Here is a 25,716-nt window from a genome sequence, read left to right on the forward strand (position 1 = left end):
TTAAATGTTATTTTTGGAAACTAGCAATGTTTATTCAGCAGGGTTCTATACACCTGCCTGGCAGGGCTTCTTAACGAAGGCTTGCAGCTGGGCTTTCTGCTAATAGTCCAAGGAAAGTGGTGTGTGCAGCAGTTCGATGGTGGGGAGCAATTCAGTTGCTGGGTGCTATTAAGGCTAGAGTGAGGAAGACAGGACCTCTGATTCTGATCATACTTGGGATCATGCTGGTCTAAACTGGAATAATTTGATAGAAAACAGTCGATATGCAGTGGATGATGGATTTGTGCTCAAGGCCAGACTCTACTTCAGCAGCTTTAGGATGGGGCAACTTTGAGCAGAGAAGCAATGGGATAGGTTCTTTTGGACAATATTCTAAATCTTCAAAAAAAAAAAAAACCCCAAAAAACCCCACCAGCTCCCCACTTCAAGTTCCATGTTCAGGTTTGCAGCAAAGTTTGCTGGTCTGGAACACAGCATGAGCGACAGCACCTTTAATGAGCATGATTTGGAGCTGAAAATTGGCCTGTGGGTATAATCTCCCCTCCCTCCAAAAAAAAAACCTTCTATGCTCTAAATCACTCCCTCCTGAAGCTACTTTTCAGTAAGCAAAGTGGCCATCAAGCTTCAAACACACACGTGTTGTATGTCTAGTTTGACTCTTGGGTTATCTTCTTTGACAGCCTCTAGCAGATCATGGGTGCTTGTCTTTGAGAACTGGTAATTATACTGTCCTTTAGACTCATCTCTATAGATGAACCCATGTCAGATTTCTTAAATGTGCTGGAAGACCAGAGTGGCAAATGCAGATTTCACTCGGACACCAACAGCTCTGCATCTGTGAGCAATCAGTGTATGGGTTGGGTGCCCACTGCATTGTGTGGATTTGTTTGTGCTCTGAAGTGCAGCCAGTAAGTGGTAAATTGAACTGCAGACCCATGCTAATGCAAAAAAGAGCTCAGGGGTGGGAAACCATTGGACACACTGGCTTAGGGCTGATGGGAGTTGGAGTCTAATAACCCCTGGAGGGTCAAAGGTCTCCTAGTTCTGCCCAAAGTCTTTCGGATTTGCAAGACTTACACACAAGTGTAGAACCAACAATCCAAATCACAGCATTGTGATCAAAGAGTATTTTCTGCAAGGTTATCCATCGTGAACTCAGATCCTTTTCTTTGTCACTACTTTCCAGGATATATATTGTAAATATATTTTTAAAATAACTATAATAAGCTTCCTGGTTTCCAGTTAGTATACATTGATGGCCATAAATCCTTGCCTGCTGCATTCAGGTCCTTCAACCAGGATGTTTAATCACCTTCAGCATTCTTGGGACAAGCCAATTGTAAACAAAACGTCCCTGTAGACTGAGCTGCTCTAATGCAAGAAAGTTAACAAGTCCACAGGATTGATTCCTATATATTCTTCTCATTCAGCCCCAAGCGGGTTGGAGGGGGTGGGAGGGCTTAATTTCCTCTTGCTGACATATTTCAAGTCTCTGTCCAGTCACCTCGGGGCGGCAGTGGGGGGGGGGCAGAGCTAAAGAATATCGCTCAGCTGCCTGCATATTGGCAGCTGTTCAGGAAATGGCCTGTCAGATTGCTGCAGAAATAGGCTTTCCATGCTCATATTTGCTCCAGGACCACCTTTTCATCAACTGTCTTCCAGATAAAGTTTCCCAGTGACACAAGTCCTTTCCAAATCAGTGGGCACTTAGGAGTGTCATGAGAACAGAACTCCAATCCTGAGTCCTTTGTGATGCTTTTCTTATTCCTCATTGGCTGAGAGGATCGGCAACAAAAAGCAGATGTGCTTGTAAAGTTTATACTAAATTCTCACTGTCCCCCTTTTTTTCTTTCAACACAGAAGAAGCAAAAGGAAACCCGATTCTAAGAACTCTGCAGGTTGGAGCAGATTGATTATCTGTTGCTTTTTGCTGACATTCAGGAACTTATTCTAATGGGTAAAGAGTCACTCTTTGAAAGTGGAGATATTTTCAAAGAACACAGCGGGTGTGACCGAGATTGCTAAAGGAGATCACAAGCTAACTGGGTTGCAAGAGTCAGTGATTTGCTTGAATATACAAATTTGCCACCCTGGATCACACTGGAACACCCAGTATTCTTCTGCACCATGAAGCTGTACTCTGGGACTTGTCCCACACCCGTCTTTGCAATCACAATGCTGTTTCTGATCAAACAGGTAAGAAAATCTGCTGTTTTAGCAATGATACATTTTAAAACATAAATGTTCCACTGGGCTGACATCTCTGCATATGCAAAACAGTGCAGCATGTTCACACGCGGAGCTTATTTAACGGTATGTTGTGCAGCATGTAACTTCTTGTTTTTATAAGGCTCTGCACGACAAGTTCTTTACCTCTTCCCTGCCGGCTATTGCTTTTCCTGTACAATTGCAATTGGAGACACTATATGTGTGATTTCAGATTTTCCAGACCAGGCTTCATTTATTTCAGCACAGGTTTATTTTTTAAATGTTGTCCATTTCCAACTTGTTCATTTCACTTTTGCTATCCTCCCCGCCCCCCTTCTACCACCTATACATCTTGTGCTTCACAGAGGGGACATGAGAAACAGTGTCTATAAACATATCTTTTTGTGTTCACCGCTAAAACCTTCATAGGTGCTCTAAAAACCTATTAAAGTCTGCTGTATTCCATAGCTTCAACAAATGCATAGCATCAGCATATGCGTGCGGAACATTTAACTGTTGGCTTATTTTACCACTTAATCAGACCTCTATTCTCCCTCTAGATGCACATTTTCCATTCACGTTGCTGCTTAAGTGTCATGCCTTAAACCACCTTCTGGATAGCAGTCTCATTCAGATAACTTTGTGCCTCCAGTCTGCAAATTTTGAAAAGCCATATTTTCATGGAGAACCAAGTGAATTCGTCACCCGTTGACTCAAAACGCTAGATTTCAGTCAGCTCTGTTGCCTTTTGAAAGACTTTCAGCATGGATGATGTAATTACAAAACATCTCTTGGTTTATGCAAGGTGCTTTAAGATACACACACAGAGAGAGAGAGAGAGAGAAAGAGAGAGAGATTGTCAATTAGTGTTCCTAGGTAGGGAAGGACCATCATATTTATATTATTTGTTCTGTTGAGCTACCAGCTGATTAGAAGCAAGGCAGACAACAGGCTTAACAAAGAGGTGAGTTCTGTGAGTCATAGTCCTGGTAAATGTGGCATTTGTGATCTGAGATAGGGTGTAATGGCTGCCATGCCAATCCAAGATTACCTGTAGATGCTCCCTGGTGTCACAAGTTAACCCAAGGTGTTTATTCTGATGCAGCAGCATGGGCACTGCTACACAGGCAAAACAAGAGCCACTATAACCCGACTTCCACATATTGACTGGAACATCCATGCAGTGCCGGCTTCACCATGAGGCAGAGTGAGGCAGCCGCCTTAGGTGGCAGATGATAGTGGCAGGAAAGTGGATAGAGTTTGTCATTGCATGAAGCCTCCATTGTAAGAGCCCCATAAGCTAGTCTGCTGCCCACAGGTGCAGTGGAGGATGCTCTCCCGTTGTTGCCCGTGTCAAAGTAAGATTCAGCTGCCAGTCTGCTCAGCTTTTGTATCTAGAATGTTACGGTGGTGGGGAGTGTCATGTTGTCCTTTGCCTCAGGCAGTAAAATGTAATGTGCAGGCCTCTGACCCCAGCATGGATGTATGCGAAAATGGAGGGTATGCACAGTATGCTTAGAAACTGCACATGTTTGAACACATAAATTATGAGCTGTGGGTGAAGACTGGGCATGGCCAGCAAGCACAGTTCTTGATCCATCATGCTCTGTGCATATATTGCCCCTACTTTGACCACCTGCACAGGGCTAATGAGTCTTCTCAAGTTTTAGCGGGCAGCTAACAATGCCAACTAAAACATAGATGACACAGAAGTAAGTGATCAGTAGTTGTCAGAAAAGTTAATTCCTCCTCCTCCTCTTCTCCTTCTCCTCCTTCTCCTTCTTTTAAAAAAGCAATTTATCCCCAGGTAATAACACCTTCATATTAGCTGTGAATTTGTGTTTTGTGCTCACAAGAGAACCCCTTGGCTGAAGTGGATAGATCTGGACTCAGAAAGCACTGAATGACCCAAGCCAGACTCACTGCAATAGATGTACTCATGTTATATGGGGAAGGGAGGACAACAATATGGGGAGGGAAATGCCAGCCAGGACCCACAGCCTTTGGTTGCTGCTGTTTCAGCATTGCCCCATCACTTTGTGACACTTTTCCTCATCCTTTTTTTTTAAAAAAAGAAGTGTAGCTGGAGGCTGTGCTAGAGTACTCATATACTCTCTCTCTCTCTCTCTCTCTCTCTCTCTCTCTCTCTCTCTGTGTGTGTGTGTGTGTGTGTGTGTGATGCCCCTGCAGCCTAGTTCTTATGCCGTACAGGAAGAAGAACCTGACCACATCTCTTGCAAGGGTACCGAAGAGCGCACTGCTTCTCAGGGTCAGGCTAGGGTTGCTCTAGTGCTAAGAATAGCATGAGCAGCAGTGCTATTTACTTTTGTCGCCCAGAAAGGCCCCTTGAATATTCTGAAGTCACTATTCTGGATTGGGATTCAATCACACAGTGTTAAATTGAGGTCATGCAGATTGTGCAGCAAACCTGCTTTGGGGGGGGGATCAGACTTTTTGCAGCAAGGAAGATGACAAGAAAATGCAACGGAAAGTGTGGAGTGACACTTGCTTTGGTGCAACGTCATCTGGCGTCCCAGCAACCAAATAGGGACGCATGTTCAGTAAGCAGTTCATCTGGAAGTGCCCTCAGTACTTGTTCTTCTCTGCCTTTGACCTCAAGAAATCTTTACTGTGAATCACATTGAGACGGTTGTTTAGAAGGTGATTCATAAATCAGTGGTGGTGGTGATAGTCATAATCACAATAATTAATATAAGAGAAATTGCTTCCTCGCCAGCAGGCTCCTTCTGCACCCACAGGCTATAGCACTAGACATTTAACTGAAGCTTCAGAGCTGGGCCATAGTCAGGACTGAAAATACTGCTGTAGGGAGGATGGCTGGTGGAGAAACTAGCCTCTGTAGGCAGCAGAGCCAGAAGAACAAGAAGACGGAAGAGAAAAGGCTGCATGTTATTGCGTAAAAATCTTTTAAAATGAAGTGAATGGGTTCCCCTTCCTGTTTCCCATTCTTACGGTGTGTTTCTTGTTAATACAGAAACCCTCTTGAAGCTGGCGTGGGATTGCCAGATTGTGATGTGGAGAGCCCTCCTTTATTTTGGATTTGCTTCAGAATTGAAAGACTAGGGCAGTAACCATTTCCCCTTTACCTCTGCTGTCGAGCCCCCTATCTTTCTGCAGGGTGGTACATATGGATGGAGCAGAAATTTGATGCCATTCGCATTTGCACCACCTGATTTGCACTTTTTCTGGGGGCGGGGAATCGCTCTTCTCTGAATTTTGCAATGCATTTCCCCAACCAAGTGATGTGTACAAAACAGATGTACTAGGGTATAAAAATGCACAAAAATGCAAAGATAACAAACAAAAATGTGCTGTGTTCAGAAAAAAAATTGCTTCACAAAAATGTGTATATCGGGAGAAAGTGGCACTAAAATGCTGATGAATTTTCAAAAGGGCTTTATTTTTTTAAAAAAAGAAAATCAGAAACTGATGTGGAAATGTGCAGAGCTGAACTTAAGATTGGAAAATGAGAGAATGAGAAATGGGCACGTTCTCCTATCCCTCGTGGCACATGTGGACAGGTGAGAGAAGCGGATAACAGCACCAAGGGAGGAAGGAGTAGAATTCAGCAACACATTTCAAAAGTTAAAAGGAGAATCTCCAGGTTGCAACCTGGCAAGTAAGGACATTTCTCTGTGTTAAAAATAAAACAAAGGAATAGAGAGCAGCCATGTTTTAAAAGGCAAGGAAAGCAATTACCGGGGAAGAATGTTTAGCACAGTGATGAGGAATCTCCAGATGGGGAATCTCCAGAGAAGGTTAAGGAGCTTACCCCCCCCCCCAATGTTTGTTTGTTTGTTTGTTTGTTTGTTTGATGCAAACTGCTTCAAACTGGAGTCTCCACAGCATGGGCATCCACAAGGGGGAGGGGAAAATTTGCCCCACTGAATAACCCCCAGATTCCCAGCTTTAAAAAGCCCACATGGTAAATTTTAAACATACTTAGAATCTGAGATATGAGGCAAAATGGGCAGATGATTGCCCAGTTTCAGCTAACCAGTTCTGCTAGTAGAAGCCCATGCAAGGACTTATGTTAGTACAACTGGGCTTTCCCCCCCCTCCCCATCCCCATGCACCCCCAAATTGGCTTAGGGGGGAGTGGGAGAAACTACAGAACAGCACATGAGGGGAGGGGAGGTTGTTCCATTAGCCAAGCAAAAATGTTTGTGTTGACAAAGCAATCTCCCTAGTGCTACATCAAATTATCCCCACCATTCTTCCAATTATTTGGAGGAATTAACCTGTTCCTTGCGTTCAGTGGAAAAATTCTTGCCAGTGCCCATTTGCACTGGTGGGATAGAGTTAAGGAGCCTCTCCCTCTCCCCCACCCACCCACAGAAGGGCCTCTACAGCCACATTTTCCAAAACATTTAATTGTTTGCACTTTGTGAACACCCACGCACAGACACTGTCATGGAGAACACTACACATGGCCAATGAACATCCCATGCATCTTGACACTAAGCCCGAGGAGATGAAGAGCACCTGTAGGCTCACTCTTGATTTGCCCTTTCAAGGCTGCTTGCTATCCTCCTTGTTCATTTGAAAGCCAAACTGTTTTCGGAGCCCAGCGAGCTTTCCACAAAACAACTGCGTCATCGCCATTCCATGCCTCTTAAGACAAGGTTCATTGACCAACAAACCTCCTCTCATCGCTTACATTTGGGGAGGGGCGGGGAAGCAGAGAGGGGGAAAGAGTAGGTGGGAAAAATCCATTTGGTTCCTGTCCCTAAAGGAGAATTCCTCTCTCGTGACTTTTTTGTAAATAGTTTTATCTTGAATGATCATCAAGTGACTCTTTGTGCTCTCGACACTGGGCTTATTAATCGACCCTCTGCGTTATCAATTTTCCTCTCTGATCAGTTCTCAAGATTTATATGCTGCCTGTTTTGGTGCAAGAGAGATTTATTTCTCTCCTTCAAATCTGGAGGTGTTGTGGCTTTTCTGACCCAGATGATGTGGCAGAAGGCTTAAAACTGAAACAGCAGTGGGGGTTGTGGCTAGAAAATAGAGAAGCAGCCAGACTAGAGAATGGGAAACTGCGAAGCTTGTAGCACGTAGCAGAGACATAGGCTGCAAACACAGTGCATTAAAGCACATTACTTTCCCACAGGATCCTGGGACCTGCAGTTTGTTAAGGGTCCTGGGGATTGTAGCTCTGGGAGGGGTAAACAAGACCTCCCAGGATTTTTGGGGGAAAGCCATGTGCTTTAAATGAATGGTTTGTATGCAGCCATATTCAAGCTGACCTTTTTGGCTACAACATCCAGACTAGTTTTTTTTATATAATGGGGGTATTTTCCCTAGTCCTCCATTCCTACCACCCACTATTTCATCTTGCCTGGTGAAGGCTTTCAGAGAACTCAAAAGCTAGCTGCTGTTTTGTGACAGTTTGGTGTGTCCTAATGGAGGCCTTGCCCAGCTGTGGGTTTTGATGTCCAGGAAAGGATGGCTTTGGTTCAGAGAGTCTGGGAGAAGGAAGAGAGTCAGAAAGAGTGTTGGGACATGATGAAGGATGGAGACAGAAAGCTGCTGAGGGTTGGCTCGTTTTAATGCCTGAGGAAGATCATTTAAATTGAATGCACACGCCCACTCATTCACACAGGGCACAAACTGCCGGACACTTTTTCTGCGCAAATCCCACTGGACTCCACAAGAGCATGGCAGGAGAGTGTGTTTCTGCCAAACGGAGGGCACAGAATGATCAAGTTGCAGACAGTTGGCCAAAGAGGTCAAAAGTTCACAGTGTGAAGCTCAGGGAATTGTTGGAAGGAAAACAGGAAAAGATAACTCTATTCATATTCTGTGCTTCTCTTGAAGAATTTAGCAACCAATCCTGGAACGAAGTTTCTTCCTCACTGAAGCTTAAGGGAAGCATTTTGTTCAGTGTCTCCCTGCCAGCGGAGGGACATTTGCCAAGCTGTTAACAGCTCGAGACATCGCACACATGTGGGAAGGGCATTAATTCAGCTCTGTGACAAACATCTTTTTCCCTGGAACACTTCTCTGTATGGGCAGTCACTTTCAAGGGAGATTGCAAGGTGGGCATCTGTTCAAAACGCTGACCCGGCCATTTGGGCAATTGTCCAAAAGTAACTCATCTTCCATTTTTGGTTAAGAGCATCCCAAAGGTTCTCTTGGATACTTCCAATTCCTATATGGATGTAAAAAAAAATATGTTTAGTATGAAAAAAATTAAATGACACATGCAATCAACACTGGCGACGTACTCCAGATCCCAGTTAAACCAAAGAATCAAAGGCCTTGTGTACGTCAACAGAAATAGTGGCACACCTGCCGTATAAACTGGCATGGTTGAACAGTCAATGCTAATCCTCAAAGGAACTTTAGTGCTTGAAGATCCTTTTCTTTTTATGGAGTTCTGGAGCCACTCCATGCTCCTAACCATGATTGCTATGCTCTGCCTCCACACTTGGAAGGAGTAATGCTTCTGAATACTGAATACTTGTGTTCAGGTCCCAGAGGCATCTGATTGGCCACTATGAGAACAGGATGATGGACTATGTGGACCATTGGCCAGATCTAGCAGGGCTTTCTCACCTTCCCATGACTCCCCCTCCACTCCAGACGTGTACACGTACGTGTGTGTGTGTGTGTGTGTGTGTTGGAGGGTGTCAGCTGTGAAGAGGCCATACCTGTATAATAGGGAACGGTAGTTCTTTGGGCAAGCAAACTAAGGATCTTTAACAACTTCACTCAGCTGAAAATCTGCAGAATATTGTAGAGGAAAGCGAAAGCAGTTAAATTGGTTTAAAGAAGTAAATTGCATTAGATTGCAGACATCCCTTCCATCATCTTCAACTCAAGTACTTTTCCTTAACTGGGTTGCAACTCAGGCGGCTGCCCTCAAGCCAATTAATGACAATCAGTCATATTTCATTGTTTAAAACCAGAGGTTATGACACTTGGAGTCAGTGTGACAACAGAACGCTAATGGACCATTTTAACCAAAAACATCACTCATCCACCCTGCAGGACCGTTGCTCCCGCAAGATACAATTACATATTATATGGATGATAAATGACCAATTTCCATTCACTTTATTAAGTGGGGCCTTCTACCATCAAATTTGCGTCACGTCCTGACCATGCCAGTTTCAGGAAGTGTCCGTTGGTAGGCAGACGTATCGTCACTCAAGTCAATCAATTTGATTTCCTTTAGATGCAGGAGAATTCAGCCCTTAAAACTGGATATCTTCCAACAATTTATAAGCATGCCTACTCAACAACATTAAAGTCTCACATCGAACATAACCAATCTATAGAAAGCACTTTATGATAATGGAAGTAGGAACAATGTTTGTAGTATTGTAACCTAAGAAAATCCTCAATAATTGGTCTGTTTTTTTTAAAGCATGCATACTCCTCACATTTAAGTCTGTGCTTAACAGCAGACTTAATATCAGGGATGTCTGGGGGGTGGGAAATTTTGTAAGTTTATGAAAAATTGTTTATGTAGGATCCCTAGACTAAAATTCCAAGATTCTTTGAGGGGAAGCTGTGGCAGCTAAACCAGTTTATATTGATGATAAATATATGGCCTCAGAGTGCATGAGGCTTTTCTGCACTTTCACAAATCTACATTTCCCAACTTTGTCCCCTTCAACAGACTAGAAAGTTGGGAAATAAGTACCCATTTAAATATAAATCAGCTAGCATGGTACCAAGTGAGGTTATATTGTTCTAGCTTGCAGTTTTAGAGGGTAGACAAAAATGGGATGGTGACTCTAATTTTGAAATTATCAAGTTACATAAACATCAAAATATTGCCTTTGGCTTTAGAACCACTTTTTAGCATCACTTACAGCACACCTATGAATGATTACCTAGTCATATGTTCCATTGATCTCAAAGGGGCTTACTGCCTTGTAAGTTTGTTTAGGATTACAGCTTTAATCAACACTCCTGCATTTGTAAATTTTGGTTTACTCTTCTGGGAAGGGCTCCCATTCTGAACATGAGATTACTGTGAGTTCAAGTGGACAGACTTACTAAGGGACAAACATCAGCAGGAGAGGGGAGGCACCAGTTGTTGAGAAAGAGGAATGTATATGTCTGAGGTCTCTGAATATTCTACCTTGCAACGGCAGTGGAGCTGCCAGTAGAGAAGAGTTTCTATTATACGCCTGTCATTTCAGTAGACAGCAATGCCTCAGCAATAAGATAAAACCTGTCAACACACCAAAACTGCTTTGATCAGGAACAGAAGATGTCAAGTGCGTAACAGAAAAGATTCTGTCTCCCCCAAAGAAGTCAGCAGTTAGCTTGGCTCTGCGCTGAAAAATAGAAGGGGAATGAAAGATAGAAAAGGTAAAACATGGGAGGAGGGCCAATATGAGAGAAAGAAGGAAAGAAAAATGTAAGTGGGAAGTTGTAGAGTTTGTGTGTGTGTGTTTTGATGTTTCACAGACATTAAAGTTTATTGCCAAGGTCAGCATTTCTGTTTCACGTGATATTGAGGAAGGCGGTGCATATATTGCGTTTCTGCATGCTCAAGTGGTGGAAGGGACTTATATCAGGAATAGCAGTTTGTGAAACTAGTAAGTTTCAAGTCAAAGTTGATCAAAACTCCCTTGTCTGTCTTATGAGAGCAGTGGAGAGAATGTCAGTTTCCCCCCGTGACACAGAATCACATTCAGATGTGTCACATTTACATTTGTTTTTTTAAAATATTTTTTATTAAAGATTTTCCTCGTTTACAAAAGCACATGCATTGTCTCTTTCTTCAGGTTGTGTTTTCTACAGATCAGTTACATTTGTTGTAAGACATTGGTGTTATATGCAGTATAGAGTTGGGGAAAAGGAAGAGGGATGGGAGAGAGGGGGTGGTAAAGCTTATGTTCTTTTACTTAGTGTATGTGTGGGGCTTTGTGTCAGCGTCACTTGAGTAGGTTCTCTTTCTATTTGCTTGTTATGTTTCCTTGGTGGTGAGAGAGGTTGGGGTGGCCTAAGGTATGGTTGATTTGTTTGTGCGTGGGGAGGGGGTTGTTAAGTTAGCCATATTGAATTGTATGCTGTCGGTGGGTTCGTATTGTTGTCTTGTTGGGCTGTGTATGTGATAAAGGGGAGCGTCTTCTTCTACAGTGGTAAAGGTAAAGGTAAAGGTACCCCTGCCCGTACGGGCCAGTCTTGACAGACTCTGGGGTTGTGCGCCCATCTCACTTAAGAGGCCAGGGGCCAGCGCTGTCCGGAGACACTTCCGGGTCAGGTGGCCAGCGTGACATCGCTGCTCTGGTGAGCCAGAGCCGCACACGGAAACACCGTTTACCTTCCCGCTGGTAAGCGGTCCCTATTTATCTACTTGCACCCGGAGGTGCTTTCGAACTGCTAGGTTGGCAGGCGCTGGGACCGAGCAGCGGGAGCGCACCCCGCCGCAGGGATTCGAACCGCCGACCTTTCGATCGGCAAGTCCTAGGCGCTGAGGCTTTAACCCACAGCGCCACCTGCGTCCCTACAGTGGTACCTCGGGTTAAAAACTTAATTTGTTCTGGAGGTCTGTTCTTAATCTGAAACTGTTCTTAACCTGAGGTACCGCACAATTTCTGTTCTCATCCTGAAGCAAAGTTCTTAACCTGAGGTACTATTTCTGGGTTAGCAGAGTCTGTAACCTGAAGCGTCTGTAACCCGAGGTACCACTGTATTTGTGTCAGTTTCAGTCTATTGGTTAGCTGTTTAAGTCTGTTTCCCATACTACTTGATACCAAGGTTCCATGTTTAATCCTGACAGGCCCCTCCATTGTCTGGCTATGATGTCTCTGTCTGCTGAGAGTAGATGGGTTATGAGCTCTTTATAGTGTGAGTGGGCATTGTTATTTTGGAAAATGTTCAGTAGGGTCAATTCTGGGATGTCTTCTAGTACCTGTTTAGTTATTTTGCTTATTTCTTGTATGACTGCTGTCCAGAAGAGTTGGGTTTGGGGGCATTCCCACCACATGTGGAGGTATGTGCTTGTGGAGGTGCATCCTCTCCAGCATTTTAGTGAGGTTCCTAGGCGTATCAGCGCCAGTTTCCATGGTGTTAGGTACCATCTGTAAGTGAGTTTCAGAGTTCTTTTCTTTTTGCGATATGGATTTAAAGGTAGGTTTAGACTACATTCTAGTCCATTGGGTGGAGTTAATTTCGTAGTCTAGATCATCCTCCCATTGTTTTTTGATTGCATCTAGGGGTTTTGTGGGGCTTTGGAGCAGTGTTTTGTATATTGTGGATACCATCCCCTTGCCATGGCCTGCTGTTGTTATGAGATGATTTTAGAAGGTGGTCAAGGGCCTAGGGGCTGTTGATTTTACTACTGGATTGTTTAGGAAGGCGTGCAGTTGGTGGTGTGTTAGCCAGGGTATTTGGGTGTCCCCTAGTTTGTTTTGAATTTCTTGTGTCACTATGGGTTTGTTATTTTTGTAGAGGTCTGCTAGGCCATATAGGCCTTTGGCTTGCCAGGTTTTTATCTGGAGATTTTGTGCTGTGTGGTGGATAAGTGGGTGGTGAGCTAGTGGGGATGGGGTTGGGGTTGGGGACAGTTTGCCTGCTTCTTCCTTCCATGCTTTAAGCGTGGTCTGTGTCTCTCCAAGTGCATCCATTGTTTTATCTCGTTTTCTAGAATGTATGGGATTACGTGGTGCACTTGGTTGGCGATGCAGTAGGAAATTGCTTTTCTCAGATTTCCCCCTTACAGAAAAATACAAGAATAGGAGTGATGTGAAAGAGAAGACTATAGGAGTGTATGCACAGACTAATTTTTTTGTAGCATTTAAACTGAAGAAAATCGGTAGTGTTCAACTGCTGTTCTCTATCTATGCTATACTAACAATACAATTCTGCACACGCTTTGTTGTTGTTATTGTTGTTTAGTCGTTTAGTAATTTCCGACTCTTCATGACCCCATGGACCAGAGCACGCCAGGCACTCCTGTCTTCCACTGCCTCCCGCAGTTTGGTTAAACTCATGTTCGTAGCTTCGAGAACACTGTCCAACCATCTCGTCCTCTGCCGTCCCCTTCTCCTTGTGCCCTCCATCTTTCCCAACATCAGGGTCTTTTCCAGGGAGTATACTCTTCTCATGAGGTGGCCAAAGTATTGGAGCCTTAGCTTCAGGATCTGTCCTTCCAGGGAGAAGTCAGGGCACAGTTTTTGTGGTGTAATAAGACTTCATGGTATGCCAATACTGCCAGAGGTCTAAAAGTAGGCTCCACTTATACCTGACATTTTGGCTTAGGTCTGCTGAATTACCTCTAGTTAGTATTTAGAGGATGATTTCAACTATCTAAATACAGCAGTTAGCAAAGCCACAGCGGATGCAATTATTTACAGTTGAGTCTGGGAGATCTTAGAAAACTGGATTTATATTAAGTGTCCTAAAAAATCTTCATTTTTCTTCTTCTTTTATGTTATTAAAATACATAATCAAGAATAAAACAAAACCATCACAGAAAACAGCTATGAAATTTTGAAGCAGAAACAAAAAGGAGGCCAAAGACATCAGTAATACATTCCAGTCTTTCAATACATTCCAGAAATTATAACAAGTCTATAAACACCATTAATATGGATATCCCTTATGCTAATTCCATCTTCTGTCCTCTTCCACAGCATCCCTCACAACGAGAATCAGCCGTCACTTTCAGCTACTCTGACCTTCCCTCAACTTAGTGCCCTCCAGATGTTTTGTACTACAACTCCCATCTGCTTCAGCCAACATGGCAAATGGTCAGGGATGATGGGAATTGTACTCCAAAATTATTTGGAGGTTACTAAGTTGGGCAAGGCTGAGTAGGTGGCTCTCAAAGGCAACTGGACTTGCCCTCCATGAATCTGCCTGTCAGTGGCCCCTTGAATTTCCAGCTACAGATGAGCACAAGTGGGAGAAGACTCCTGCTTGTAGGATTTCTATAAACATGTGGTTCGCCACTGTGTGAAGCATGATGCTGGGCTAGATCAGTGTTTGATCTGATTGAGCATGCCTCTTCTTATGTTCCCACCACACCAGAACCCATTCTCAGTATGGAGGTATGCAAGAACCTGAAGGAATGATTAAAGAGTGCAGGGTGCATAGAAGCCACTCCTAGGGGCCAAAGTACATTTGGCCCTCCCAGTAACGTATTTGAGGTGGTGGTGGTGGGGAGTTGATGGGCATTGCCATTCAAATGGTGTGTGCACACTGTGTCTTGTGATCGATTATGTAGGGTGGGGCTTACCTGCCTGGGGGGGGGCATATTTTATTCAGGGTGTAATTAAATAAAGAAAACTAAAGAACATTTGCTAGGGGATAAAAACGGGGTAAGAAGAGAGCATGGAGGTGCCAGTATGAACTTGCGTCCTTCGGACTGCTTGACCACTGGTAAACTGACAATGTGTCACCTCAAATACTAAAGGAAGGGTTATTATATTTGACTGGATGCAACTCCTGAAGACAACCTCTCATTTAAGTTTAGCCTCTCCACTTTAGCTGTCTCAATCTGTCATCCGGTAACATTTAGTTTCGTGTCCAATGTTAAAAATCAGCCATTCACTAAGCTGCCACAGTGCCTAAGAGCTGACATGTCAAACATTGTGTAACTGGCAATTAACATGTCCTATTTACTTTGTTGAGGGAAACGTGTTGGAAGAAATGTTTCCCCAAGAGAATAGCTTAGTGGGAGAAGTGTGGGTTGTTACTGTGTGGTGTTGGGGCACTCAAAACCAAATTGGGCGAGCTGTTGCCAGAATACAGATATAAAATGCTGACCTCGTTCTCTTAACACACCTTTTTTAAAAAAAATAAATAAATAATGTTTATTACTTTTAAACACTACAAAAAAAAGAAAAAAGAAAAAAGAAAAACAAAAAAACCCAATACAATACAATATAAAAACATTACACAGCACTGACACCATAAACAAAACAAAACAAAACAAAACAAAAACAGTTTAACACACATCATACAATTTCAATGTCATATCTTTCATTTACTTGTTTCGACCTCCTCACACCTCCCTTTTTGTATTCCACTTCTGTTGATTGTTTCAGCAATTCCTTTCCATCTTCCTCTGTTTTCTATCCTATAATTATCTTAACATATTCTAACCTTATTTTTCCCTAATACTCTAATAATCTATTTAAACTTAATTCCTTATAACATTTCTACTAAAGCCATATAACTTCATTCCAACATTTTTCTAACATTCATTAATTTTACAATATTTCTATAAATAGTCTTTAAACTTTTTCCAGTCTTCTTCCACCGACTCTTCTCCCTGGTCTCGGATTCTGCCAGTCATTTCCGCCAGTTTCATATAGTCCATCAACCTGGTGATCTTCTGTCTGATGCTCTTAGCTCTTTTCCAAGTCCCTTCTGCAGATCTTCTTCATATTTATACAAAAACTTTACTTTGTCTTCTACTGATCTTATTTTTATTTTCCTTCTTTTGAAGCTGAAGAGTAGACCTTGGGGAAACTCCCACCTGAAGATGATTTTATTCCTTCTCAGCAAGGCAGCCAAATCTCCGTAGTTAGACCTAAGATCCAAAAGGTATTTCGGGGCGTCTTTAAAAATTTCCACTCTTGGCTGTTGTACCTCCAGGCTCCTCCGGTAGTGCCAACAGTCTCCCACTCTGTTCCTCTCCCTTTTCCCTCCTCTTCCAAGTCTGAAGGCCCTCACAGTTTTAATCTCTTCTTGACCCAAGTCCAAGTCCCAAAAATCAGCAAATTCCTGTGTGAGGAAATCTATCATACTTTCCTTCTCCAACTCAGGTAGGGCTCTGATCCTCAAATTCGTTTGTTTTTCTTTAAGCTCAATCATAGCAAGCGTCGACCTATGGTCATCCAGTTGCCTCTGCAAGGCTGGGACTCTCTCTCTCTCCAATTGTGTTACATTACATTCAGCAACAACGGCTTTCTCCCTAGCCTCTTAACACACCTTTTGGGAAGCAACTAACTTCCATATTCAAATGGCTCATATGCAATGTTTTCTTTGCTTGCAGGCTGAAGGATCTTATGAGAAAATAAGAGTGAATTTGCTTAACTATAAAGAAGCATGCTTGAAAATGTTGCACGAGTCTGCGATCAGCCCAGGTAAGAAAGCAACCTTCACCATCATCAACGCACAAATAATAGTTTGCGAAGCTTGTAGAAATGTGTTGTATCCAAATCAGCAGTACATGAACCTAACGTCACTGCAAAGATTTCTGCTTGTGCAGTGGAGCATTCACCCTCCCTCTTTCCCTGCAATCTATTCTAGGGGCTCCCTCAACCCTGTGAAGCAGATTTGGGGAAGGGAGAAATGAAAGTCCCATTTGCAAGTGGAAATCCTTGCACTGGTGGGATGTATTAGCTGAATACTGCCCTGTGATAGCTAAAAGATCATGCGTAGTAGGGCTTCTCACCAAAATGGATGCAAGTATAAAGAGCAAGAAATGGTCGAAATTTGGTGAGCAGGATAGGAAGAAGAATGGGCTGTATTTTATTGAATATACTAAGATGGCATATTGCGGAATCAGAACAGCTTTTGGATCCTTTGGTGTCAAGTCACTTTCTCAGTCTCCTTCCTCACCCCTGAACCACCCCTGAAAGGTCCCCATTTGGCATCTACCATCAGTTGGGTCAGGGCAATGAATGCTTCATTGGCAGTGGGGGTGGGAATATTGGATATGTTGCCCTGAGAATATCCTTCTCAGGGCCTAAGGATTAAACCCTTGGTATCCTCAGTCTATCAGAGGGAGAGGGATTTGTTATGACATGTTCTTGTTTGTTTGACAGTCAACAGTATTGTCAAAGCTGGTGCAGTGCAGACTGGGAGTGTGAGCTGGAACAGAAGTAGTTTAAATATAATCTCAAACAAGAACTTGCATAGACAAGCCGCTGTTCCTTCAGCCTCAGTCTTTCATTTTTAATACGGTTGTGATAATAGTACTTTTCTACTACTACCTTAAGGTGGCTGTTTACTGAGATAATTTATGCAAATGTCTGTTTGTTGTTGTTAATATTTACTGAACCTCCTTGGGAACATCTTGTTTCATTTTCTGTCAGTCATCTTAATTCATTTCCTGCTGACATTTGGTATGAGGATGCGATCTGGCCAAGATAATAATATTTATATGTTTTCATAATAATTACTGAGGTGTTCTGTATGAATGCTATCAACATTATTTTGTTGATTATTCATTTCTAATCCTTTCAACTAACCATTTGGCCTCTTGGGAACATCTTGTTATATTTGTTCTCACTCACCTACATTCATTTCCTGTTGATATATGTGGTCATGATGTAGTCAAAATGATAATCAGCCAGCTTCGTGCTTGTTTTGGTTGCTCGCTTCAGTAATTTTGATGCCTTGGTTCCATTCATGCCCCCGTCCCCAAAGTTTGATTGATAAATGTTCTTGAGAACTTTGCTTGAAATCTAAATCACCATCTATATCTAGCTGAAATGCTTATCTAAGTAGCACAAGTAGCAGCTTAGCACAAGGGTGGCTGCTGGTATGCTTCACTGTAAGTCTTACGTTCAGTGCTCAAAGTGGCAGAAAAAGGAACGTAAGAGGGTTTCATTTCAAGTTTAGTCAGATTCTGTTATGTCTGTTGCAAAGAAGTGGAACTGCATCCCCTCCTGCTTTTGAGCCCTGCTTATGATCAAACTGTAAACTTCATTTAGAGGTATTAATTTAAATGCTACAAGATGTGCAGAGTTATGTATCTTATCAGTGTGGCTTGGTTTGAACACACTGCATTCCTTGGTGATCAGCTGCCTGCATCCTTTAGTGAATGTTAAAAGACTCTCCCTCTCTCTCAGGAATATACTGCAATGGGAGTTTTGATGAATTTGTTTGCTGGCCTCATTCACCTCCAGGAATAGTCTCGGTTCCCTGCCCACATTATTTACCATGGATAGAAAATGGTAAGGCAAGACTTGGAAATATATGCACATTGCAAAGCTGTAATATATATGAGAACATTTCTCTTTCCTTTTAGAGTTCTGTACGGGTATCCTAGTCGGGCAAAGAAACTGCTAACTGAAACTCTTCAACACTGATGGCGTAGGGTAGCTTCTTAAAGAAATACTTGAATCAAATCTCTCCTGACATATATTCAGAAATCCAATTCTGCCGCACTCCATACATAGTACGATGTATGGATTATGATGTAAAGCCAAGGTAGAAACATGATTTTGTCAGCAGACTCCTACAGTAGTAAGGAGGAGACAATATGGGGAGGCAAGGAAGCAAGCAAGCAAGCTTTAAAGGAGCCAATGAGATCACACAAGAACGAAAGAGGGAAGGTGGCCAGATTTACTTAATCCTCCTTTGGAATCTGCAGTCCTGAATTGGTTAATAATACAATATCAATGACTGCTTCTCAACCCCAAGCACAAATAATCGAAAGCATGTAAGATGGAATTAAGTGAAATACAATCTTATCCCTTGGGTTTAAGCACTGACAGGGGCTTTAGAAACAAGGAATTAGGAGAATTTGACAGTGTTAATCCATTGATAAATATTAAGCTTTCTACAGTTACCTCCCAAATAAACAGACATTACAAAGAGCCACATACATCCAGCCAAGTCTCCATTTTCAGGGGTCTCTAGGCAAGTGATGAAAGGATGACGGCACTAAACCATGTCTGAATAATGAAATGTGTGGCTTGACCTTTGAGCCTGCGTCTGTTTACATTTAGGAAGTGCAAGAAACGTATACAGAATCTGCTTGGACCAAGGGATTTGGAAAAAAGTTGAAAACTCCACTGTGGTCTGGGATAACCGCACTGAATGTTCTGGGGACAGCCACTACCAGAGAAAAGTGAGTAGAGATGCCTTTTTATGGTTTAATACAGTAACCTGCTTAATCCCCTCTGGAAATCCTCTTGATCAAATTGTTTCCACTGAGTACTTCACCTGAAAATGGGTAGTCTGTGTGTTTATTTAGAAGAGAGAATTGGGTCAACTCAGGCTGGATGCTTAGGTTGAGCACATTCTTCCCCCAAAAATTTCTTAGATTTCTGACTGCTGAGCTGGTTCTAAAAGATATGAGGAGAATGAGTCAAGCCACTAGAAGAGAGAGGCACTATATAAATATAATGAGCAATAAGTTTCACTTTCACCTTTTCTTCCATATGGTACATACAAATTCATATGGGAATCTGCACCTATAACTATTCCAGCCACATAAAACTACTCTGAGATGTAATGAACTCTCATGAGGATTTTAGCTTTTTTTAAACACACACACACACACTTTCCACCTACTAGTTACATATGGATAGGAGTTACATGCACATAATATGGAACTCTGCAAAACAAAGAGTACTGTATAACCTTTAATCTAGAACACAGATAGAGCACATCTGGGACATTTTCCAAAATGATTCACAGAATGTAAGTGTGGAATGTGGGATGTAATCCACTGGGAGCAGTCAAATATAACATTCCTTGTTTTCCTAGAGTGGACATGCAAGGGGATGTTGGTCCAGCCAGTTGAACTTCCTGTTACACCTGGCTGGAGCATCCTTCCTTGCATGTGACTAGTGGGTGGGCTTGACCTTTCCAGAACTGGAAAAAGGCCAAGGCATGCTGCCACCCTCCCTCTTTTCCATCTTCCTTTCATCCTGCGAACTTCCTGGACTGAACTGCTGGCTGCCAGCCAAGCAGTCCTCCAGATCATCTCCCTTATGGGGTAAACCTGTTTGCATATGTTTGTAACTTTAAGTCTAAAGCCTGGCTTCAGGGATCACACTGAGTGTAAGTAAAACTACTTTTTGTTACTTATGAATAAGACTGTGGTGTCTTTATTCTTTTAGGAGAGATTTAAAAGGGGATCTTACCAGGAACCTACAATTCAATCTGAGGCAGACTGAATTGCATAATAGTAAAAGGTTCTAACGAGCCTGCAACCAGCTTTCTGCTGTGAGTAAGAAGGGGAATGTAAACTCTGCTAAGTAAAGAAGGATATTAATAAACAATATATCCTCTCCTGCCACCCTCAACATTCCCACATGGAAGTCCATTCAGGAAGAGGGAAAACAAAATGGGCAGATCATCTCTCTCTCTCTTTGCTGGCTCTACAAGCAGAACGCACTTCCATATGTACAAGAGAAGGGGGATTTCCTTTCACTGGCAGCACCTTAAGGTGTGGTGCTCTGGATGGCCTCTCTGGTCCTGGGAATTTTGAGGGAATGGGGACTACCACTGGAGAGGAGACTATCAAGCCTAGCATACCTAGGTACCTTTGTAAGCTTACAAAGACAGCATAAAGGAGATCATAATTTTGCCATATTGATTGCCCTCAGCATCAGGTAACCAGAGGTTCCATTTAAGTAATGACTAATAATAGGTCATCACAAATGTCTGATAAACACATCTGGTTTCCAAAACAGTGAGGGCTTGTAGGAATGTTTAGAAAGATAGGAGAGGAGATGTTAATTAGGTATGAATCAAGACAAACAGCAATCCATGGAAAGCCCAATTGCCGATTGGCTCTAATTCAGCAGTAAAATGCAGGTTTTCCTGGGGAAAGCACCAAGACAAACAAAAAACACACATACCATGCTTAGAGACAGAGCTTTAAAACCTGGACCTGTGCCTAAAAACATGGCACAAAATGAAGTCTGAATGAGCCCTGAGTTATGTGCTAGAGTGATCTTCTACAGATGAGATGAGAAACCTGTAGTCCTCCAGATGTTTTTCAATTACAACACCCATCATCCCTGGCCACTGAACATATGACTGGGGCTGATTGAAGTTGATGTCCAACAAAACTGGGAGGACCACAAATTTCTCATTGCTGTTCTTCAGAATTTTCTCTCCTGGCATGATCTCTTTCCCAAACTTTACATCAATTTAACTCCTTTGCTTCTCTGCTGTTCTTAGGATGAAGAACAAACATTGTGGATCTCCACCCTGTACATTTATACTGTGGGATATACTTTTTCTCTTGTTTCCCTTGTCTTAGCGCTTTTCATACTGATGCTGCTCAGGTCAGTATAATCTACCTTTCAGTAAAACATGGTGTTCTGGAATTACCCAGTGGTACATTTTCCAGTTGCCAGGAGCTGGGATTTGGACCTGGGTTTGCATTATAATCTAACGTTAAATGATGGCTGGTGTCATCCTGGACAAAGTGAGAGAAACTTCCCTCTTCCCAGATCAATCAAAGGATCCGCTCACCTAATAATAATGCTGAAGTTGCCCTGGTCATACCACACCTATGAGACCATGAAATCAGTACAGTTTTAATTGCATTGCGTATCATGGCAGCTGAGAGGGATAGAGTGGTGATCAGATATTATCAGTGGGTCACCTGTTACCTGAGCATTATAAAAGAAGGCAAAAGATTGCATAATGTAAGTAGGCCCTTGTGCAAGGAATAAACTAGATGTTGACTAACAAGCTTCCAAATCTAATGTTTCCTACACAAAAGTATTGCAACAAATGAGCAACGCCCACAGGAGAGAATAAATTAATTGGACATGATTCCTATTAATGCTTGCCTGCCTACTGATTCTCCCCTGAAAATGTTCACACAAGCAGTTTCTAACCCTCCCCAGAGAAGCAGTTGTGCTCCAAAACTGGAGATGAACCCAGCTAGTGTGGAAATGGCAGAGGTGGGTGGGAATCTTTGTAGCCAGCATGAGTTAAGCATCCCCCTTCTGCTGATCTTCTCCTGTAAGTGTTCCACTAGTCTCAGCACTCCCATTCTTAGCAAATTATTGGCTGGGATGAGAGATGTCGTCCCACCCTAAGCAGTGTTTGTCTTTTTCTGCTGCAACATGGGGCCATCTAATAGCAATGGCAGCAGTGAGGTCCTCTTGCTCATCAGCCCTATAGGAGGGACACACACACACACACATTTTTATTTAGGAGCAGGCATCCCCAGCTCTGCAGTTCTCTGCAGAGAGTATATGTTGTAAACCACACATACCACACCAACTTTCCCACTGCCTCTTTTCCTTTCTTGCTTCACAGAAAATGAGCAACAGAGATGGGAACTCCTATACTCTTGGTTGTCAGGTGTGCTCAGCCCAATGTGGGATAAGACAGAAATTATGCTACTGGCCCAACGTGCAGGCCTAGCTGACCCAAGTGTCCTTAGCACCCATAGGCACTAAGCCCCCACTAGGAAGGAAGAACATTTACAGCAGGGCAAGAACATACTGTTATTCAGATCAGAATAAAACCAGCTTCAGTGGATTCTTAAGAGGATGCTTCTCTTCTTCCACAGAAAACTGCACTGCACAAGGAACTACATCCATATGAATCTGTTCGTTGCGTTCATCTTACGAGCCGCAGGAGTTCTCATCAAAGACAGAACAACCCACAGCACTTATGTATTTCTTTATGTGGACTCTGAAAAGCCAAGTGATCTAAATGGATGGATATCATTCTCAAGTCCAGAGGTATGGCATTGTTAAAAGCAAGTGGGTGGAAGAAAGAGCATCTAATGATACCTGGAGTTTCTATGTGTTCATGGCTGAATTCTGTAGCTGCAAAGCTTGCTAGAAAACTGTTGTTGATTGAACTCATTCAAAGCGTTGCATTTCATGCTGAGCATCCTTTGCTAGCAAGTTTCAAGCTCTGCATACTTTCCTTTGTACGATGGTAACTGGCACACAAGTATGAAAATAGCTAGAAAATTCATTCGTTTATTTATTTATTCATAAAGCTTATAGACTGATTATTATTTTTACAAAAAAAGCTAAAGTGGTATGCCAGTTAAAAAGCAGATAAAACAAGATATCTAAAAACAAGGTAAATGGCATGTTAAAACAACTGGAGGAACAAAAGATGGATATGTCCGGAAGATTTATACAGGTGTATGCTGTCTTCCTCAGATGGCCTGCAGCCAGCACATACCACTCGCAATACAGATGCATTTAAGGCACAATTATACCACTTTGACAGCCATGGATTGCAGGTAGTTTTTAGGAGAGCCCTTTATGCTCCTCGCAGAGCTACAATTGCTAGGGTAGTTTAACAATCAAGCCTTCTTCCCACAGAATTCTGAAAACTTTGAGATTGTACTTTGGCTAATTTGACCCTGTTGGACTCTTGGGCATTTGCATTGCTCATGCAGCAGAGACCAAGTTAGCAGCTTGTTTCGTTTGAAGGCTAGCTTGGCAGTGCAGAAGGAAGGTATCTGGGCCCTGCTGCTAGTGTCCTCCATTTGAGAACCACCCAGCCACAGAGCTTTGTAGTCATTAACATTTAACAAAACTGCTTTAGAAGAATAGAGCTTTTCAAATATTCATTTTGACTGACAAGTATCTGACTTGCTTAACAAAAATTCCACATATCTGTATGTACCAAGCTGTATTTTGATAATTGGTAGTACCAAGTTTTACTTTGCTGTTGACGGTTGTTCAATATTAACTTTTCTTCTCACTATCTCATTTCCACAGAAGTTGTTCCTGTGCAGGATGGCTCAGCTTTTGATGCATTATGTTGTTGGGGCAAATTTCTTCTGGATTTTAGTGGAAGGGATTTACCTCCATAGATTATTGGTAGCCACTGTGCTCTCTGAGAAACATCTGCTGTTGAGATACATCTTCATTGGATGGGGTAAATATACAGATTTTCCCCCCAGCAGCGCTTATAGTCCACTGTTTCAGGATTGGTTAGCATCACTCTAAAACCCATGTCACCAAGGCAGCTGCAGCCATGAAGGCCATGTCTATATTGAAGATAAACCACCCCTCTCTATGTCACAGCTGCCCTGGGCTACCTTGGGAAGAAAGGCAAAATATAAATGTACAATAAACTGAATAAATAATAATAATTGCCATCTGAAAAATGATCCAAATCCTTCCCTTCATTTTGACATCAGATTATTATAAGCATACTCTTCTTTTAACTTTGTTGCTGCTTTTAGCTGCTCAGAGACTGTCCTTGGATAAAGAGGGTTACAAAAATGTATGACTGAATCAACAAGGGGAAAAAGTTGCTGTGATTAATAGCCTTTGCCTTGTACAAAAATTAGTAATATTCCCTCCCATCCCTATATTTCAGCTACTCCATTATTATTTAGTCCACATGCACAACAACTGTTACATATTGCCCATTGAGAAGTCACATTGTCCCTACATCTCAATTTTTCCCAGGTTTTCCAGTTCTGTTTGTGGCTTCCTGGGGAATAACAAAATACCAACTGGAGTATGAGGGGTAAGTGACTGTTTCCAAATGTTCCTCTGGCTTGGTTTGTTGCTTCAGTTTCTGCCAAGACAATAGAAGGCATGGCCTGCTGGTTTAAACAAAGGTCTTCGGATGGATACAGACAAACATTTTGCTCTGTGGTGGTCATTTGTAAACAGGCTGTGGAGATGGTGACTTTGCTAAAACACATACACACACCCAAGCACCACCAGTTTCTGATTTTCTAATCCCCCTATTATTGATGTTTATGTGGACATAGTAAGATCAGTCTTGTGAATGGTATAGGAAAGCTTAGCTGATGTGGGCCTGATCAGGGCTTGAACAAGAGGCCACTGAGAACTTGATACAAGCTGCTTTGAGCTTTTGAAAAAAAGAGTGGGATGTAAGTATAATTAATAAATAGACCTCATACTACACCCTGTTGGTTCCTAATGCTAAACCAAAGGAATTAGGTGAAGTTAACCTGGCATTTAGATGCACCTAGTGGAACACAAATGAGTCATCATCATTTGCTTTCATAGGTATCAGTTGCTTAAGCCTCCATTAGCAAGCTCATTATAAAAATAAGAAATTGCATTACAGCCCACTACGGCCACAACCATTAGAATAATGGTTTTGTGTTATGGGAAAATGCATGCCTTGGGATTACTTGCTTAGGAATGGATTATTGTATACAATTGATTTTGAAAAATGTAATCTTGATGAGTAATCTGATTAGTCCTCTTGGCAAAAAAAAAAGCAACCAGGTTCACAGGTCCTATCCAAATCTATTTAAAAATAATGTGGCTTGCCATTTGTGCTTATGTGAGCTGACAGAATAATTTTGACTTACTTCCTAGATGCTGGGCAACACATCACAACATGGCATTCTGGTGGATCATTCGAGGGCCCATTTTATTTTCCATTGTTGTAAGCATCATGGCATAAATCTGATTAATTCTTTATACAGTTGTGGTGGTATGTTTCTGTTATATTATTTGCAAGGGGAGACATCTCCTGGTGCACAGCAGGGTGAGACTGACTTGGGCCCTTTCCATGATTTGTGTCTCTCTGTATTTTACAAAATAAAGACACAGGACTAACCCTAAATAATTTAAAGCTAGGTTTGATTGAACAAAAATGGCTGTGGAAGGCACAAGGCAGGACAGGGATTAAAGGTGAGGGAGAAGTTTGCATTAAACTGTGAACTGACCGAATCTGCACTTCCTGAAGTAATACATGGACTGAAACCAGCTTCAAAATTGAGAAGATCAGAAAAATGAGAACCAGAAAGTGTCCCACTTTCCTTTGGCAATCTTTACAAAACTTTAGTTTATGGTTGCCATCAATTTTGATTTTAATTAATTTTTATAATGTTTTTAT

General features: G+C 42.3%; 1 protein-coding gene across 3 annotated transcripts in view; it reads left to right on the top strand.

The window, feature by feature from the left end:
- The window catches only part of GLP2R (glucagon like peptide 2 receptor), a 39,201-nt gene that overhangs the window by 6,617 nt on the left and 6,868 nt on the right, over window positions 1-25,716 (top strand). For 2 of the 3 annotated variants that reach the window (XM_079966113.1, XM_079966112.1), the window contains exons 2-10: window positions 1,861-2,196; window positions 16,202-16,292; window positions 18,006-18,110; window positions 18,888-19,009; window positions 21,076-21,182; window positions 22,427-22,601; window positions 23,604-23,763; window positions 24,303-24,363; window positions 25,194-25,263. In XM_079966113.1, coding sequence (XP_079822239.1) covers window positions 2,128-2,196; window positions 16,202-16,292; window positions 18,006-18,110; window positions 18,888-19,009; window positions 21,076-21,182; window positions 22,427-22,601; window positions 23,604-23,763; window positions 24,303-24,363; window positions 25,194-25,263 — 960 coding nt within the window. In that variant the 5' untranslated portion in view covers window positions 1,861-2,127. The remainder of the gene's footprint in view (window positions 1-1,860; window positions 2,197-16,201; window positions 16,293-18,005; window positions 18,111-18,887; window positions 19,010-21,075; window positions 21,183-22,426; window positions 22,602-23,603; window positions 23,764-24,302; window positions 24,364-25,193; window positions 25,264-25,716) is intronic. The other variant, XM_079966114.1, reaches the window with a different exon arrangement.

This window comes from Podarcis cretensis, assembly GCF_951804945.1.
Source record: "Podarcis cretensis genome assembly, chromosome: 2".
Taxonomy (NCBI): Eukaryota; Metazoa; Chordata; class Lepidosauria; order Squamata; family Lacertidae; genus Podarcis; species Podarcis cretensis.